We start from the raw sequence: 15,867 nt of genomic DNA, 5'->3' as shown, positions 1-15,867 counted from the left end.
TTCGCAAGGAGCTTGCATTATTTTTGATGCTTCCGACGATTCAAAAAGCCAGGCTAAAACTCGGTATGATGGTCCCAAAGCGGAACCAAAGAGGTAAAGACTGAATAGACAGTGTTTCAGGATGCTGTTTAGTGGGATTTCTCCCACTCCCACAATTGAGTATAACGAGCCGAGAAAAGGTTGAGGTCTAACGACCGAAGCCGAAAGCGTTTGAATGGGATTCTGAAGGTGGTGGAGGCTGTTATGACCCTGGGCATCCTGGGGCGTACTCAAAGCAAATGTCTTTCCTCATAGCCCATAGAATAAAGGCTTTTTCCAGGCCCCAGATTAACGGCGGGCAGTAGCATTCCCCTATGGTTTGGTACCCTTTCTTCAACCAATATTGACTGTTGATCTCCCTGACTACCCGAAGCATAATTCTCACTTGAGCTGACTTACCGGCAAACTTGCGCTTTAGCGCTTGCTCACACGTTCTTTAGAGTCTTTCTGAAATTCCAATTGAGTACCAGGCTTTACGGCAACCATGAAAATCTCGTGGCCTCCGTCGCAAGGAATGGATTCCGGCACGGACAAATTTCCCTTAGAGCTATGAGCATCCACGAGCGAGGCCTCGTCGGCATTCCTCCCGGCGTAGTAGCCGCTCGGTTTCCAAACGATGCCTTACACATTGGCCTTCCAGTCCTTGATACTTGCTGTGCCCACAATCTCGTCCAAGGTAGACATCTCAACTGTGAAGCCGTTTGTGCCGATCTGATCGACGATTTGAGCGTCACAATGGATCCTCTCCCCAATTTCACCAAAGGGATTGATGCCCTGGTCTTGGTAGGCACCCTTGATTACAGAGCGCAGCTCGTGCAAGATCGAGTGTGAAAAAGCCTCTGGTCCAAGGTATGGCCTGAGCTGGTAATGAGAGCCGAGGAATCCGCACCGTCCTCAACTTTATTCTTTTTGCCGACTTGTGGTGGAGTAACAAAGGACGGGGTCGCTTCGAGCTCCTTTCTCTCATTGATGAATATTTGGAGCATCTGCGCTCCCAGATAGAGATGTGCCCCGCTATTTTTGCTTGAGAAAAATGAAAATCGTGTCAAATTATTCTGCTGCACCTGATCTCGAAGGACATCTTTGGCTGAGCCGAAGATATCATGGCGCAGAAGTCGGAATGTTGAGTCAATGTATCTTTGCGAAGGATCGGGGAGAAAGTGCGGCTGAAGGAATTTCGTAGAGGGTAGATATTCTGGATTGTCGCTGACAATCTCTCCATGGGTAGGAGGATCTGGATTTGAGAGATCTCTGCAAGGTCGTTATCGTGTCTCCTACCAGTTGTTTGCATATCAGGGAAAAAGTCCAAAGTGCTGATCCAATCTCATGTGGATTTTCCTCATGCGGTCCGGGTGTAAAAGTCTGCGGTTTACGCTAGAGATAAGGCTCTGTATGATTTCTAGTCTACTTTCAAGTCCATAAGTGTCGGCCTTCGAGCATTTTTCAGTGATTTGGGAGCACACTTCGCAAATTCGGGAGATCGGTAAGGGAATTCCATCGTGGAATCAAGTGCGTCGGACTCTTGAGAAAGGTTAGTACTGGTGTACTGTTGTGAAGGTGAGCTGAGATTTCGGTTGTCCAGTGGCATTCAATTCCATGTTCCGAGGGCTGCGGCTGTTAAGAGATCGGGACGATGAAGCCTCCTTCTGTTCGAATGACCGGTGCTTCATCTCTAGTACCTCCTACGAGCCATACGGGTCCCCACAAAATTTCGAGATCTTGAACAGTACAGGAAAACTTCATGCCCGGTTTTCTCTGGCGATGTTGCTCATAGCGCAGCATGGAAGTCCCGTCATCAGTTGTTTCTTGTGTCTCATATGGCACTTCCATACTCTCTTGCATGGACGATCCATCGCTTCCATTTCCCTGATGGGGTTGGTCATTCATCTCGGCTGGCGTATGAGCCTTGCTTAGGACCCAAGCAGGTCCGCCAATGAAGTCGTTCAGACAAGCTAGCTTCCAAGGTCTGAATGCATAATCATAGGAACCGATACAGATATTTCCCATCTCTCGATTCCATAAAGTCACATCCAATCGGCACACATGAGAGCCAGAGAAAGCCAAGAGACAAATTGACAGGATCACACATAGGATACGCAACGACGCCATCCAATCATCAGCAAAAGCTCAATCCTGAGTATTCAGAATATTTTGGGTCCATGTCTTCGTCAACTCCATAATTGGTTGTTCATAGGGCGGCTCCATAATGCCTCGGAATTGATCTGAGAAAGTCTTGACCTGGTCCAAGGATATATGGCAGGCACATACGATGGCACTCTGGTCTTTATCTTCGACCAAAAAAACTCATCATAAATCCGCAAAAGCATTGAGACTGGAGATACACAAGCGCATCCTGCCAGTTTCTCAAGCATTGTAGACAGTCATCCAGAGACTCAAGTATGTGATATGATTCGTCTTTCAAGTCAAGAATCTGCGCAATCTTCAACTCCAGCTGATCTAGTTCACTGAAGTAACGAGCCGAGTCCAAGAGATGGCACATGTCCTTGGCACTCGCTATCCCAGAATCGATCGAGCAGTTTAAGTGCCATAGACTAAGTTGATACTGGTTTTTGGGTGGTTTTACAGGAATAATTAGGGTTTGCGTCATATAGCAGAAATGTCATGTGGTTTTTGACCTGTTATATAGAAACGGGTCAGTTCCAGTCGAGTATTGCAGACGTTGTTTACGTATGTTACGTTTTCAAATCGAAGATGTTATTCAATTTAATGAGGTCAGATGTGTCTCTTTTTTCGGAAACTATGACGATAGGGAAACCGTTTTCATCCCGTTACATAACCGTGACCTTACTCCATAGGGGCTCAGGTAGGTTGAGAGGGGAGGGGATTACATCGGCGGATTAGGCCCCCTATCCACGTGATGTATGATGGTCCGACACATTCAAGGCTTACAGCAGACAAACGTCAGACACAGACACAAACTTTCGTCCGTCAAATTTCAACCTCGAAAGACAGTCATCTGAAACTCTGATTCACGATGGTTCATCAGGCCCATAACATACCATGGAATGTGTTCGTCTCCAATCTCTCCTGGGGCTCGACCAAAATCAAAGGCGACAGAATCATCAACCTACATCCTCGTGGCAGAAAAGACCAAGGAAAGGAGCTCACATATTTCCTGAGAGCTTTCATTCGGACCATCCAGGAGCACACCAAATCTGAGCGTGCAAAGTATCCATCTCACATAGGCGCAAAAGAACCACATGATATCGTTCTCAATCCGGCGACAGTTCACAATATCACACCTACCGTACGCAGATGGCGAAGTTACGGGTTCCGGGGGGATTGTCCAAGCGGTGTTTGCAACACTTTTGCCGAAAAAGAATGCCGCTGCGTTCCCATTCCAGATGAGGAGAGGAGAGCTGCTGCTTTTCTCCGACCGTACGGTCAGCGGAGATGCTACGTGTTTTTACGAGACAACAAGGATGCTTTCTTCAACATTGAGATTGTAAAGACTCTTATACTGCATGGTGAAATGGAGGCCCTTCTCCAGGCCTGCGCCCTCCCAGGTGTGGAGCTCGCAAAGTGGTGGGAGGATTCTGAATGCCAATGTGAGGTGAGTCCAAAGAGATCTCCTTCGGCGTACAAGATGCACAGCAGAGGCGGGTATGAGTGGCGCTCAAGAAGGCTGCAACCCTTCTTGGTAGGTACGAGCCTGACTTTGATAAGTCGGTGTCCCAGGATCTACCTGTCTGTCGCTGTGCGCAGGGAACGTGGGGTTATGTAATTTCTTAATGGACCAAACGACGTCCACTATTGGGAAGAAGAGGATCACTAACATCAACAGTACGCCGTTCTTGGATGGGACCAAGTGTGCATCAAAGCTTTGAGAGCCTACATATGTCTCAACACAATTGACTCCCTTCCTGAACTGTGGGATAAGGCATCTGGAAGCACCGAAGAGACAGACTACCGCCGCAGCAGGTTCTATCAGTACACATTGCGAACATGTACTGGCGAAGAAGACCACATCTCAGAAGTCACCACATATCCGCATAGAGCGTTTTTTGGCATCGGTGACAACCAGTTCCGAGGCGAATATACTGTCCCTCAAATCAGACGATCTCATTGGCTTCGGTGGGAACCACAACCAAGGCTACTCTATATAAAAATGTATGATTGGCCGCGATCTAACCACTATGGTAAGGTTCCCATCGAGGAGTTCCTCACATTGGAAAATCCTGCCTATATGGGACATCCGCCGAGTCAGTCCGGCGTCGCGCTTATCCAAAGCTATCTTTTTGAGAAAGGATTACCTGCCGAATTAGTCCTAATGGTCATGGACCTGGCGGATTATAAACCGATCGGACGGTTGAGTGAGCCCCATGACCCTTTTCATCCTTCCAATCGCATGGAATTGGATCAGTACGTCACCTACTGCTGGCAGCTCCTGGTTCGTTGTGAGATGCTAGCTAGTGCTCTCGATATGAGGATTCCGTGGGAGAAACTTATTGCAGACTGTCTTGTTGAATTTTTCGCCAGTGATCGAGATGGGCAAGGTCGATTCTACTGGAATGCACGAGATGAAGAAGGTGCGATCACCCACAGAGTCTTTATTAAACCTTGAGCACCCAGCTATCCTAAGGTTGAGGAGTTTCGTTGCATGCACATAAGAAAATACCACAGAGAGATTCAAACCTCCTTCAACCCACAAATCCCCATACGAAGATGCAGTGGATTCAACAAAGACCACCAATACATTAAGAGCCCTTGAATCACGAAAAAATAAACACTCAATTAAGACCTCATACCTGACTGCCTCACTTCACTGAAACAGATAATACATGCTCAACGCATTTGCGCCTCCACAGATCTCAGCCGAGTTTCCGGGACAGGCAGTTCCACAGGCAGAAGTCAGGGAAGCCCCATTGTCAATGCTGTTTCCACAGAAGCACTGCGTACCATACTCCATACCTGCGTAGATATAGCCGTTCTGCTGGCAAATTGCCTGGCACTTCTCGACTGTGTTTCCCGCAATGTTGAAGGATTGAGCAAGAGTGCGTTTGAGAGTGGTATCAGAGTAACAGCCGACGCTTTGCCAAACAGGCACGGCCGCGTACATGCTGATGGCGTTCGATCCACCGCATACTTCGGCGGCATTCTGAGGGCAGGCAATGTTGCAATTGGACGGATCAATTACAGCGGCATTGTTCAAGATGGCGGTTCCGCAGAAGCACTGGGCACCGTACTCCATACCGGAATAGGTGAAGCCCTGAGCCTCGCAGGTAGACTGGCATGTCTCGACGGTGCCGCCCGGGTTGAGGACGGAAGTATTCAGTGCGCGCGCTGAGGTGCTATCAGAGTAACAGCCCACACTCTTCCAGGCAAGTGTGGTTGAAACTCCACAAGTCCCGTAGTTGGACTGACAGCCACTGCCGCAGTAAGCAGTGCTGCTACCGCACCAGCCAAACTGGGAACAGCAGTTGCCGAAAGCACTACCGGCACAAGTGGCAGTACCGTTGAAGGCTCCGCAGATACCGTTGGTAGATATCAAGGATCGAGGAACAAGAGCCTGGTATCAAAAGATTAAGTACGTTACTGCTGGGCAGACGCATGATGGTGGATCTTGAACATACATTCAGCCCTGTGGGAGTTGCCGATGCGAGGGCTAGACCAGCGAGAAGTATCTGGACTGATAGCATTTTGAATGAAGATACGATAAAGCCGAGTGACGGAGGCTCCAGATACGGTAATTTCTCACCTATCAAGAGGATGGGAGAGATGGTGACAAAATAAGATCTATCTCCTCACACTACTTGTCTCGATGGGATGGCTTTATAATCTTCTCAAGCTGTACCAAGGAGGTATTCAGTCAGCCACTGCTCATGGGTTTCGGCCGCAACATAGAACACGAGAACCCGAAATATTGGGCATCTTCTACCGAGTAGTGGGTGAGTCAGGAGTCAGGAGTCTCATGAGGCCGTGGAAAAGCAGTCATGCTGGATTCGATTCCTCTACTCGGAAGCAAATGCCATAAAGCGCGCCTCATTGAATCTAGAGCTCTCCAGCTCTCCCCCACACAATGATGCATTGACCGCCAGAGATGTCTTGTTGAAGGTAGGGACCAGCTTTGGGGTCTAATTGACGCTCGCGGACATCACCGACAATCACAGTAAGGCCAGTGTCGGTTTGGTTGGGCCTATGGGAAGGGTCGATTAGCGAGCTGCTCAGGATACAATCAAGCCACAACACCTGCTGGGCGTTCTTTTAGACAAAGCGAGAGTCTATTCGGGCCAGCTTTTCCCACGAGAGAAGCTTTCAGCCTCATCAGCGCTTTTCTCTGCCTTCGGAGTGTCCGAATGGGCATCAAGTCCCGAGAATTCGTCGTTAAAAAATACCGTCAGGCACACTTGAATTGTGGCTTTTAGAAATGGCCCAGGTATTACCTCACCCTCATAGAATTACATATGCATTGAATAAAATATGGATGCAGGGCAGGGTCAAATGAGGTCGTTCTGGACCGTGCAGGTTCCAGTGGCGCTCTATGCAAATTCAGACAATTTCTCCTTCGAAATGGAAGGCTTGCCAATTTGGGTAAGGCATAAGACATGCAGGGACCGCAAGACCATGTCAATTGTAGCAGCAAAATAGTGACGCGATGCGGTTACGAATTGAGATGCAGCCGCACGATGTGAGAGAGGGATGACGGTGAGATTGCTACGGAGGAGAGGTTTTATCTACTAGGCTATGGACTGTGGTGAGCGGCAGAATTGCATGCTACACAAACAAATGGGAAAGACGATTCACGTCTCGGAACACTATATCTTCATCAAGAAGGCGTTTGCTTGGATCCCAGCTGTTGGCAGACAAGATATTTCTAGTGAAAGTGCGTTTTCCGACTAAGAATCAACCAGTTCCTCCTCCGTCGGACATGTTCACCAACGGATGCGTGGCGTGGCCAATAAAGGCACGCCGCGTCATGACACAAATGACCAAGATAGCTGAAAAGAAAAACGAAAAGGGCAATGAAAAAAAAATAAACAAAAAAAAAATAAAATCCTCATGACTGGAAGAAAATAGATGTACGCCCTGGTCGACTTGCCGATGGTTTACACTTTGTTGGCCCACTTGGTGTCGGATCCTTGTCTCCCATCTGGATTGGGACATCAACAACGAAATCGGCTTCTCCAAGTCCGAGATTATCGCGAGACGCAAGTGGTGTGGCCAGATCTTTCATTGAGACCGCACCCAGTCTGGGTGTTCTCGCCTAGATTGCACTGTAAAATCAAAACCCCTGTACCATTTGCAACCTGCATGAGGAATGATCTCTTCAGCTCACTGGTTGTTCGGTGAAAAGCTTCGGAAGACAGTCAGAGCGAGGATAAACACCCAACCTTAATGGCGATACCGCTCGCTTATCTCTGATAGAGCACTACTGTTTAAGGCTCTAGGAGGTGGTTTAGTATAGTAGTGGAGAGAACCAGATCTAAGAAATCGCATTTCCCATCTTATAACCAGAATCGCATTGAAAGATTTCGCAGAATCCGGTTTCAGTCTTTGGTGATTCTACTGTGCAAAGAACCCTCAAGTTTCTCCATACTATATTAGAGACTCATCATGGAACACATCAGTAGCTCGCACAATCCATTTGCGACACCACTGGTTGCAACACCAGCTGAATCGATTCGTTCGAGGAGGCTACATTCGGGGTTGGAAGATGCGACAGGTGAGATTGACATCAAACCAACTTCGGGTATTCACTTCAATTCTCTAACCACTGTTACAGTCACCGTGACCCCAACTCGCCCGCGACGCCGGTTTAAAAGCTCTCGACTAGTTGGAGAATTTGAAAAGCCTTGGCTCCTTGAGAAGAAAAGGCAATGGAATTGGGATAGCATCATATTCTACACGTGTGTAGGAATTGCACTAGGTAAACACCAGGTCCGAACCTACTCGTCGCGGTATCGGAATACTAACGGTGGAATGAAGCCATCTCCGGCTACATTTGTTGGTCGGCCTACGCGGAAGTTCCCAAACACGAGGTGAGTTTCAGTCGGCACGTGGATGATACCTCCTCGTGAACTGTACGGTTGCTGATTTGGATCTCCGCCTCATCAGTGGTGTATGGTCCTGGATGAAGATTTTGCCACGCTTGACACCAAGATCTGGAATCATGAGGTACAGCTGAATGGGTTTGGGTATGGCTTCACAACACGCCCCTAATGTGGTGACCTGCACTGATTATTCTCCCCGTCAAGAACCGGCTCCTTCGACTGGACCACAACAGACCCGAGAAATTCCTACGTTGACGCCGAAGGACTTCACATTGTTCCCACACTCACTCTTGATGACACTCACTACACAGAAGCACAACTTTTGAACAACACCTGGCTGAATCTCACCGCTGACGGAACTTGCACATATTCCGTGCAGCGTACGTCTACACTGGCCGATTGGAGTCCATGCGAAGTGTACAGCAATACGACCTCTGGACAGATTCTCCCCCCGGTTCGCTCGGCCCGTCTCACCACGAAGGGAAAGAAGACTATCAAGTATGGTCGAGTTGAAGTGGTTGCCAAATTGGCCAAGGGGGATTGGCTGTGGCCTGCGATCTGGTAACCGCTTAGCCTCTGTCTATGGAACCGATTGAGGAACAATTCCCGAATGATACTGACAAGTCGTTCGGCAGGATGATGCCTGAAGACTCGGTCTACGGAGAATGGCCCAAAAGTGGAGAGATCGATATCATTGAGTCGCGTGGAAATGACGCACAGACCTATTCACTTGGTAACAATATTGTGACTTCGACCCTGCACTGGGGAACGACCTATCTCAACGACGCTTACTTGAAAAGTACATCCGATTGGGGCGCCCAGCGAACCAAGTATGGTGAAGGTTATCACACATACGGTCTCGAATGGACTGAGGACTATCTCTTCACTTGGTTGGATGGTCGGCTCCGAGTATGTGTCCCGCGTCCGTTCTCGTGACAAGGAATGATTATTGACCAAATTGTCAATTTTCCAGCAAGTGCTCTACTTTGACTTCACCAAGAACGTGGACATGTGGACCTACGGTGGCTTTGCCGGAAGCACTGTCAACAAGACAGTCCCCAGCAACCCATGGAGTGGTAGCACTCGCAAGAATACTCCTTTCGACCAGGAATTCTACCTGATCCTCAATGTGGCCGTTGGTGGTACAAACAACTACTTCCCGTAAGTTGGATTCTTACCTGCCTTGGACGCCGTCGCCAAGCTGGCCGCTAATGTACGGACCACGATCAGTGATAATCTCGGTGGGAAGCCTTGGGTGGATGCCAGTTCCAGCGCGATGAAAGAGTTCTACTTGGCTCAGAACGCATGGTTACCTTCGTGGGGCACCCCGGAAGAACGTGGTATGATTGTCAAGTCGGTCAAAATGTGGCAGCTCGGTCGTTGCGGGTGAAGATGGGTCATGACTTGTTCGAGGGCCTCACAGGGTCGACCTAATTTTCTTTTTTTTTTGGTGTTCTGCATTTTTCCCCATTAGCTGCGTTCTCCAGGGGACCCATCAACCCTGAGAAGCAAACCCGCATTGAGTAGTATTATAAATGTGTTGATTGATACAAAACACGCAGACTCAACCATTCTCAATTGGGAATTAGCTAGTCTATCTAAGAGCTCGGACTTGGAGACTTGCAGGGTTTGACGCCGGGGTGATCTATAGTCTAGACCTTCCGCGTCTTGCGCCACGGCCGACCCTGGTCAACAGCACCCTGGTCAACAGCACCCTGGTGATACAGTCTCCGTTAGGAGGCACCCTGACTGGATAATAGATCAGTGGATAGTAGGGTCTATATTGCATGGTCACAATATCCACATCATCATCAACTCCGCGTTGCCCATGATCACCAGTATTGGCCCTCCCGGTGGTTGAAGAAAATCAATGTTCCGGGAATCAGGGCTGAGTGGCTGGCTGGAGAGAGGTTCGATCGGCCGCTTTGTGAGCTCGAAGACGAGTACAGCCCTACTGATTGAAAGAGACGATCTAGGCTGCCGATTCCAATTCCCAATGAATACTGATGTTTCGGAGCCTCTTCCCGCATCAGCCGCCGCGTTCGTTGATGACTGTCGTTCTGGGGTCTCAAACCTGAGGTAGTCACTGGTTGGGATCAGAATCTTCCCATTTTAAGTTCGATAAATCATGTCGATACGAAGTCCTGCGACCCGAGAAGAGAATGCAGGACTTTGATTATAGTACTTCGAGGTCCATCCACGACATCACTCAGTCATGGGCTCAACTTCGCTGCGATACCTTCCTAGGGATCCATAGCCGATAGGTACTATTTTCAGCCTGTCTACCTGAGATACCTGGTCCCCTGCTGGGCGCTACTATCCCCGGCTCTACTACCTTTCACGGAAGCTTGGTCAATATGCTCTCGCCAGCCCTGGCCGCACGGTATTGCTCGAGAGGCTCATGTAGGTAGCCCCGGACGACATGTTCAATGCGAGCACGATCGCCCTCTTTCCCGAGTGCGGACTCGTGTGCGATGGTCTGAGTCATACAGGGAATGATCAAGCTGAATAACCTGTAGACGCTGTAACTGACTACTTGGAGGGAACACACTACACACTATACACTCTACAGTGATACACTGGTGAGCGTCAACTTGCAGCCAACGCTTCGCCAAGCCGGCTGCAATCAATGACGGACGGGGAAACAAAAGCTAAACACCGGTTCAATTACCCGCCCACAGGCGTAGCGAATCGGGCAGGTGCAACGTGGTCGGGTAGAAAGACTCTCCTCGGGCCTTCCCGGACACGAACCGGAGCACAGCACCTGAGCACGAGAATCTGACAGATCTGACAGCGCACGGTTGACCTCAATAACTTTAACCGTCAACACGCTACATGACTCGCACGATAAGACCGTTTGACACAGTGACCCCTCACCGAACATAAGCATGGCTAGCCCAAGTGACCGAACTTCCTCTGATGATCGACCCATATGCACCTCTCACGCTTTGCCAATGAGCTGACGCACGAGGAGGCGCCCACCGGATCCCTGGGTCCTGAGTTCTGACCCTCTTGGGTTCCTGTGAACTGGTTGAGTCTATTGACACTATGTGGCCCCTTCTCGACCCGCCCGGACTCGCCGAGCGTGCCTGAAGGACCGCACGGGGGCCTTGCTGGTCGATCCAATGGAGAAGACCAGGCTTCTGCGGCGTGCGCTTTATCTCCATATCTTCAGTCTGAAGCTTTAGCGTCGCCAGGAACTGCAGTGGCTGAATTGTCAGCGCGATGACCCTGACGGCCCAATCCCATCGCCAGCCCCAGAGCCCTAATCATTCGGTCTGGCCACCGGTTTGGGCGACTCTGAGACGTACTGGTGCCGATGGACTTCGCGACAGCGGCATAGTCTGGACTCCGAGCGGAGGCACAACGCAGGAAAGGGATTGCAGCTGGGAACAGCGTGAGCCCAGTGCTGCCGGTAGTTATCGGTGTCCCAGACTTATTCCACTCCATGAGGACCAATAATGCCAACGCCTACCAGCTGGATCCACACAGTCCTGGACATCGCCTTGAGACAACAGGGTTTAGCTCTCGCTTCAGCTGGTAGCCCCAGTATGTATTCGCGCATCGATCTAGATATCCTGTGTGAACGACTGACACTAAAGAACAATCCTTGCTCTGCTCGCGTCTTACATCTGTCTTGATCTCACAATCGCTGGTAGTGCCCACGTTCTACACTACATGCGTCGGCGATAGCCGTGCTCGGTAACTCTTACCATCGGCATTGAGATCTGGTCCATCATTCCATGTTTTCCCCCTTAGTAGTTCCTGGGGTCTCTTATCGCTTTCAGCAGGCCAGGTCTGGGCAGCGAAACGACGTGGCGATCGGTGATTTCAATACCTTCTAAACTCTCTTTTCTTTGATCCTTACGTCGACCGTGAAGCGACGACCTGCTCATTAAACCGATCCCTGCCCTTGGAAGGCACCTCTAGCAGCATTCTCGTGGGCAATCATAGATCACCACTACAACGACAGACCGGCCAAAATGGAGGAGTGTGGGCGCCGTACAGAAGACTCCCAAGAATTGGCCTCGTTACCATCGAGATCGTCCACTCCCCATCTTGACAAGGCGGAGATAGGTAGGGTTCTCTCGCCGACTATTCGGCCAGAAAGCAACCATCGGTCACGACGCAATCCTCCTTCGATTGCTCAGTCATTGGTATCTCCCTCTATATCAGAGTCAGGTGAAGCGGAGGATCCGAGCTCTGTAAGTGCCCATTTCTTTCGACTAGATGATAAGAGGGATCAATCACAAAGGGAAAAAAATGAAAAAGAAGAACAACAAGTGGTGACATCTGACAAACCGATTAGATCGCAAGATATCTCGCTCGGCGAGCCACTTTGCTTGGCTGGTTCGATGAAATTGATGAGGAAGATGGCCGAAACAGCTGGGCGTCAACGTGCATTTCTGTGCGCCAGGCAGACAATGACTACACTTTCGTTCCATATAATGTGAACCCGTCGTTGGCAGATGCAATTACTCGACTTGGCGAGACTGCAGCCATTGCCATGGCCTCTCGCTTCACATGCACTGTCATTGACTCCATAGTGCCTGGACAGAAGAGTCTTGTCGTGGAGAGTACCAGTGCCCGCATACCGGTTGTCTTCAGTCTCAGGGACGTGGGCGCCGATCTAGTCCACTACGCGCGTGCCTGTATTGTTGTACAGGAGAGGCTCGTCCTAGTGTGGTCTCACAATGCGGGTAGCATCTTGCACGTAGCGCACGATGTCGAGCGACAACTGGGCAAAAAGGTAACGTCTGGAGCTCTGCGAGTTGACTATCGAAGATCGGGTGCTGATACTCGGCTTGTCGATTAGAGCCCACGAATCTCCACTGCGACAACTCCACGCGCTTCGGGACGATCATCACCTTTCGATACGGATGTTGACCTGCCCACAGCAACGCAGATCTCGATCAAGCCTAAACTGGAAGACTTCCAAGTCCGCGGAGCCCTTGACGAGAAACATGAGATTTACAGCAAAGCTATTGCACTGGAAGAGGGCACCGCAGAGGATGACGCTCAACTAGATCTAGAGGGAAAGGTGGCGCCGAGACCAGTTCATCGAATTCACGCTGTGAAGATTAGTCTTGCTATCATGTTGGTTATTTTGACCCAGTCACTGGGTGTCTCTCGCGTGAGTGCTAGATCGGCGAACTTCCTCGTTCTTCGTTTTTGCAAATCTCCGCTAACGGTACATTCAGTTGGTCAATGAATTTGCTTGGGATGGAAGCTTTATTCGATTTGCATTGGTGAGTTCATTTACTCTCAGAGATGAGATTTGCTCGAAACATGCTGATATATCACAGGTGGTGACCATTCCGCCTCTCGCACTTTTCTCCTTGGTCAGTGATAACCCAATTGACTTACTGTGCTGTCGATTGACCGATATCAGTTCTTTTTCATCGTCCTTGTCACCAGCGCCTTCCAGCTGTTCTTGCCTGCGAGTTTCTGCCTTAAAAACTCCAAATTTCACTCTGGTTTGTTTTGCTCCCTCAACAACACTTTAAGAATACTAAGATCAAAGCAGCGATTAAGCCAAACCCGAGGCTCCACCGCGACTACGAGCTGCCTCACATCACTATACAAATGCCTGTCTATAAGGAGGGATTGAAGGGGTACGGACGTATCCTCCTTGGTTGTCTGTTGATCAGCGTCACTGATTTTAGTTAGCGTGATTGTTCCCACCATGATGAGTGTCTTAGCCGCCGTCCAGTACTACGAGGAGCAAGGCGGCACAGCTTCCGTTTTCATTAATGACGACGGTATGCAGTGCATTCAACCTGAGTTGGCAGAAGCACGCAAACAATACTATCGTGAGAACGGCATCGGCTATACTGCGCGTCTTCCGAACAGAAAGACCTCCTCTCAAAAGAAGCGTGGGTTTGGATGGTTCCGAAAGTCAAAGTCGCCCGAAGCAAAGGCCGAACCGGAGACTGAAGAAGCCTCGAACAGCCCTCAGGCTATTGCGAACAGAATCGGGTTCGAGCGAAAGGGAAAATTCAAGAAAGCTAGCAACATGAATTATGGACTAGCTTTCTCCAATAGAGTAGAAGATGAGGTGATGCGGCTAACCGACTTGGAGTGTAAGCAGCGTGGATGCTCCAATGCGGACCTGACGGTCGAAGATGACGACCGGATCTACCAGCAAGCCCTTGCAAATATGCTTGCCGAGGATGAAGGCCACACCTGTGAGTGTCATCGGGAAAATATATCTTTTGCCTTGACGAAGGACCACTGACACGCGATAGGGGCCGAGGGAAACATTCGTATTGGGGAGATAATTCTCATGTATGTGGCGTCTCATCGACATGACAACAGAAAGCTAATCATTGTTCATACGTAGTATCGACTGCGATACTCGGGTTCCAGTTGACTGTCTTCTCTATGGTGCATTGGAGATGCATGAGAGTCCCGAAGTTGCCATCATCCAACACGGGTCTGGCGTTATGCAGGTGGTGCACAACATGTTTGAGAACGGAAGTCAGTTGAAAATCTTCGATCCCAAGCACATACACCGATAGGGCACACTGGCTGACCGGCTTTCTCAAGTTACCTACTTCACTGATGTGGTTTACACCGCCATCAAATACGGTGTCGGGTCCGGCGATGTGTCACCTTTTGTTGGTCACAACGCCTTCCTCCGGTGGAAGGCCCTGCAGAGCATTCAATTCGTAGACCCTGTGGATGGACAGACCAAATGGTGGTCGGACGCGCACGTGTCGGAGGATTTTGACATCAGTCTTCGCTTGCAGATGCAGGGCATGACTGTCCGGTTGGCTACTTACCACAATGGAGGTTTTAAAGAAGGCGTGTCTCTTACGCTGTACGATGAGCTGACACGATGGGAGAAGTACGCCTACGGGTGTAACGAGCTGGTCTTTAACCCATTGTGAGTGATGAGCTGTGCCAGCCCAACGGCCTTGAGTCTCGATACTGACCAAATTGCTAGTTACCAATGGCCCTATAAGGGTCCAGTGACCAGACTTTTCCTCCGCTTCTTGTGGAGCAACATGCCCGTAACCAGCAAAGTGACAATCATTGCATATATTTTCACCTGTGAGTCTCTAATCGTTCAGTAGCCATTTCCTTTGCTAATGCCAACAGACTATGCAATTGCTTCCGGCATGTTTCTGTCGGTCGTCAATTATGTTATCGTCGGTCTCTTCAACTCTGAGATTGATCATATCTACTTGCGGTCGTGGGGAATCTGGATCTCCCTGGTGGTGGTTTTCAACGGAGTCGCCTCGGTCGCGTTTAGCATGGCTCGACACCAACTGAAAGAGATGGTGTTTTGGAAAGCCCTTGCTAAATCAGCTTTGTGGCTCCCATTCCTTGTTGTCTTCTTCGGTGGCATTTCATTGAACTGTGCAAAGGCCATTCTCTGTCATGCGTTTAGCATCAACATTGAGTGGGCATCTACTGCCAAGGAGCCTGGTCCGTCGGGTTTCTTCATTGGCCTTGATAAAATGGTCAAGCAGTTCAAGTATACTTGGGCCATTTGCTTTTTCCTGGCAGCCGGTACAGTCTCTTTCCTCTTCCGCTCTTCTTTTTCTATGCCAGAGAAACTACTAATCGATGGTTTTCAATTTCAGCGATGATTGTCATGGCTCTCGCTACTCCATGGGGCTGGCAGATCAAGCCAGGAGAGTACTCGACGGCTTCAATTGCCATTGGACCTCTTGCGATCCAAATTTGCAATGCCGCCATTCTTCCATTAATCCTGGGTCTTAATTGATTGACAATGAACAGTCTAGAGCAACAAAGCATTCCTCTCCTCATATGGGTTTTTTTTTTCGGATTCTCCTTCCTTCACTTG

At 49.6% G+C, this 15,867-nt stretch overlaps 5 protein-coding genes across 5 annotated transcripts; 3 read left to right on the top strand and 2 right to left on the bottom strand.

Annotated features, from left to right (window-relative positions):
- Positions 1-453: 453 nt before the first annotated feature.
- Positions 454-1,627, bottom strand: N7539_005995 (uncharacterized protein; the record flags this gene model as incomplete). Its single annotated transcript, XM_056935597.1, has 4 exons — positions 454-622; positions 665-878; positions 929-1,290; positions 1,503-1,627. The coding sequence occupies 4 exons, from the start codon at positions 1,625-1,627 to the stop codon at positions 454-456; spliced, it is 870 nt and encodes a 289-aa protein (XP_056789469.1).
- Positions 1,628-3,034: 1,407 nt separating this feature from the next.
- Positions 3,035-4,624, top strand: N7539_005994 (uncharacterized protein; the record flags this gene model as incomplete). The annotated part of the gene is made up of 2 exons (XM_056935596.1): positions 3,035-3,613; positions 3,845-4,624. The coding sequence occupies 2 exons, from the start codon at positions 3,035-3,037 to the stop codon at positions 4,622-4,624; spliced, it is 1,359 nt and encodes a 452-aa protein (XP_056789468.1).
- A 198-nt stretch (positions 4,625-4,822) lies between these two features.
- Positions 4,823-5,699, bottom strand: N7539_005993 (uncharacterized protein; the record flags this gene model as incomplete). Its single annotated transcript, XM_056935595.1, has 2 exons — positions 4,823-5,569; positions 5,634-5,699. 2 exons carry the CDS (start codon positions 5,697-5,699, stop codon positions 4,823-4,825), a joined length of 813 nt encoding a protein of 270 aa, XP_056789467.1.
- A 1,915-nt stretch (positions 5,700-7,614) lies between these two features.
- Positions 7,615-9,441, top strand: N7539_005992 (uncharacterized protein; the record flags this gene model as incomplete). The annotated part of the gene is made up of 7 exons (XM_056935594.1): positions 7,615-7,927; positions 7,987-8,039; positions 8,116-8,195; positions 8,256-8,612; positions 8,687-8,960; positions 9,025-9,212; positions 9,282-9,441. 7 exons carry the CDS (start codon positions 7,615-7,617, stop codon positions 9,439-9,441), a joined length of 1,425 nt encoding a protein of 474 aa, XP_056789466.1.
- A 2,593-nt stretch (positions 9,442-12,034) lies between these two features.
- Positions 12,035-15,786, top strand: N7539_005991 (uncharacterized protein; the record flags this gene model as incomplete). The annotated part of the gene is made up of 14 exons (XM_056935593.1): positions 12,035-12,256; positions 12,361-12,801; positions 12,868-13,185; positions 13,253-13,300; positions 13,358-13,393; positions 13,444-13,528; positions 13,579-13,666; positions 13,722-14,239; positions 14,300-14,339; positions 14,395-14,531; positions 14,601-14,940; positions 15,001-15,107; positions 15,156-15,569; positions 15,644-15,786. 14 exons carry the CDS (start codon positions 12,035-12,037, stop codon positions 15,784-15,786), a joined length of 2,937 nt encoding a protein of 978 aa, XP_056789465.1.
- Positions 15,787-15,867: the final 81 nt, after the last annotated feature.

The sequence above is a fragment of the Penicillium diatomitis genome, assembly GCF_028827545.1.
Source record: "Penicillium diatomitis strain IBT 30728 chromosome Unknown utg000006l_segment0_segment0, whole genome shotgun sequence".
Classification (NCBI taxonomy): Eukaryota; Fungi; Ascomycota; class Eurotiomycetes; order Eurotiales; family Aspergillaceae; genus Penicillium; species Penicillium diatomitis.
Note: the sequence above shows the minus strand (reverse complement) of the source record. Positions and strands in the feature narration are given on the sequence as shown.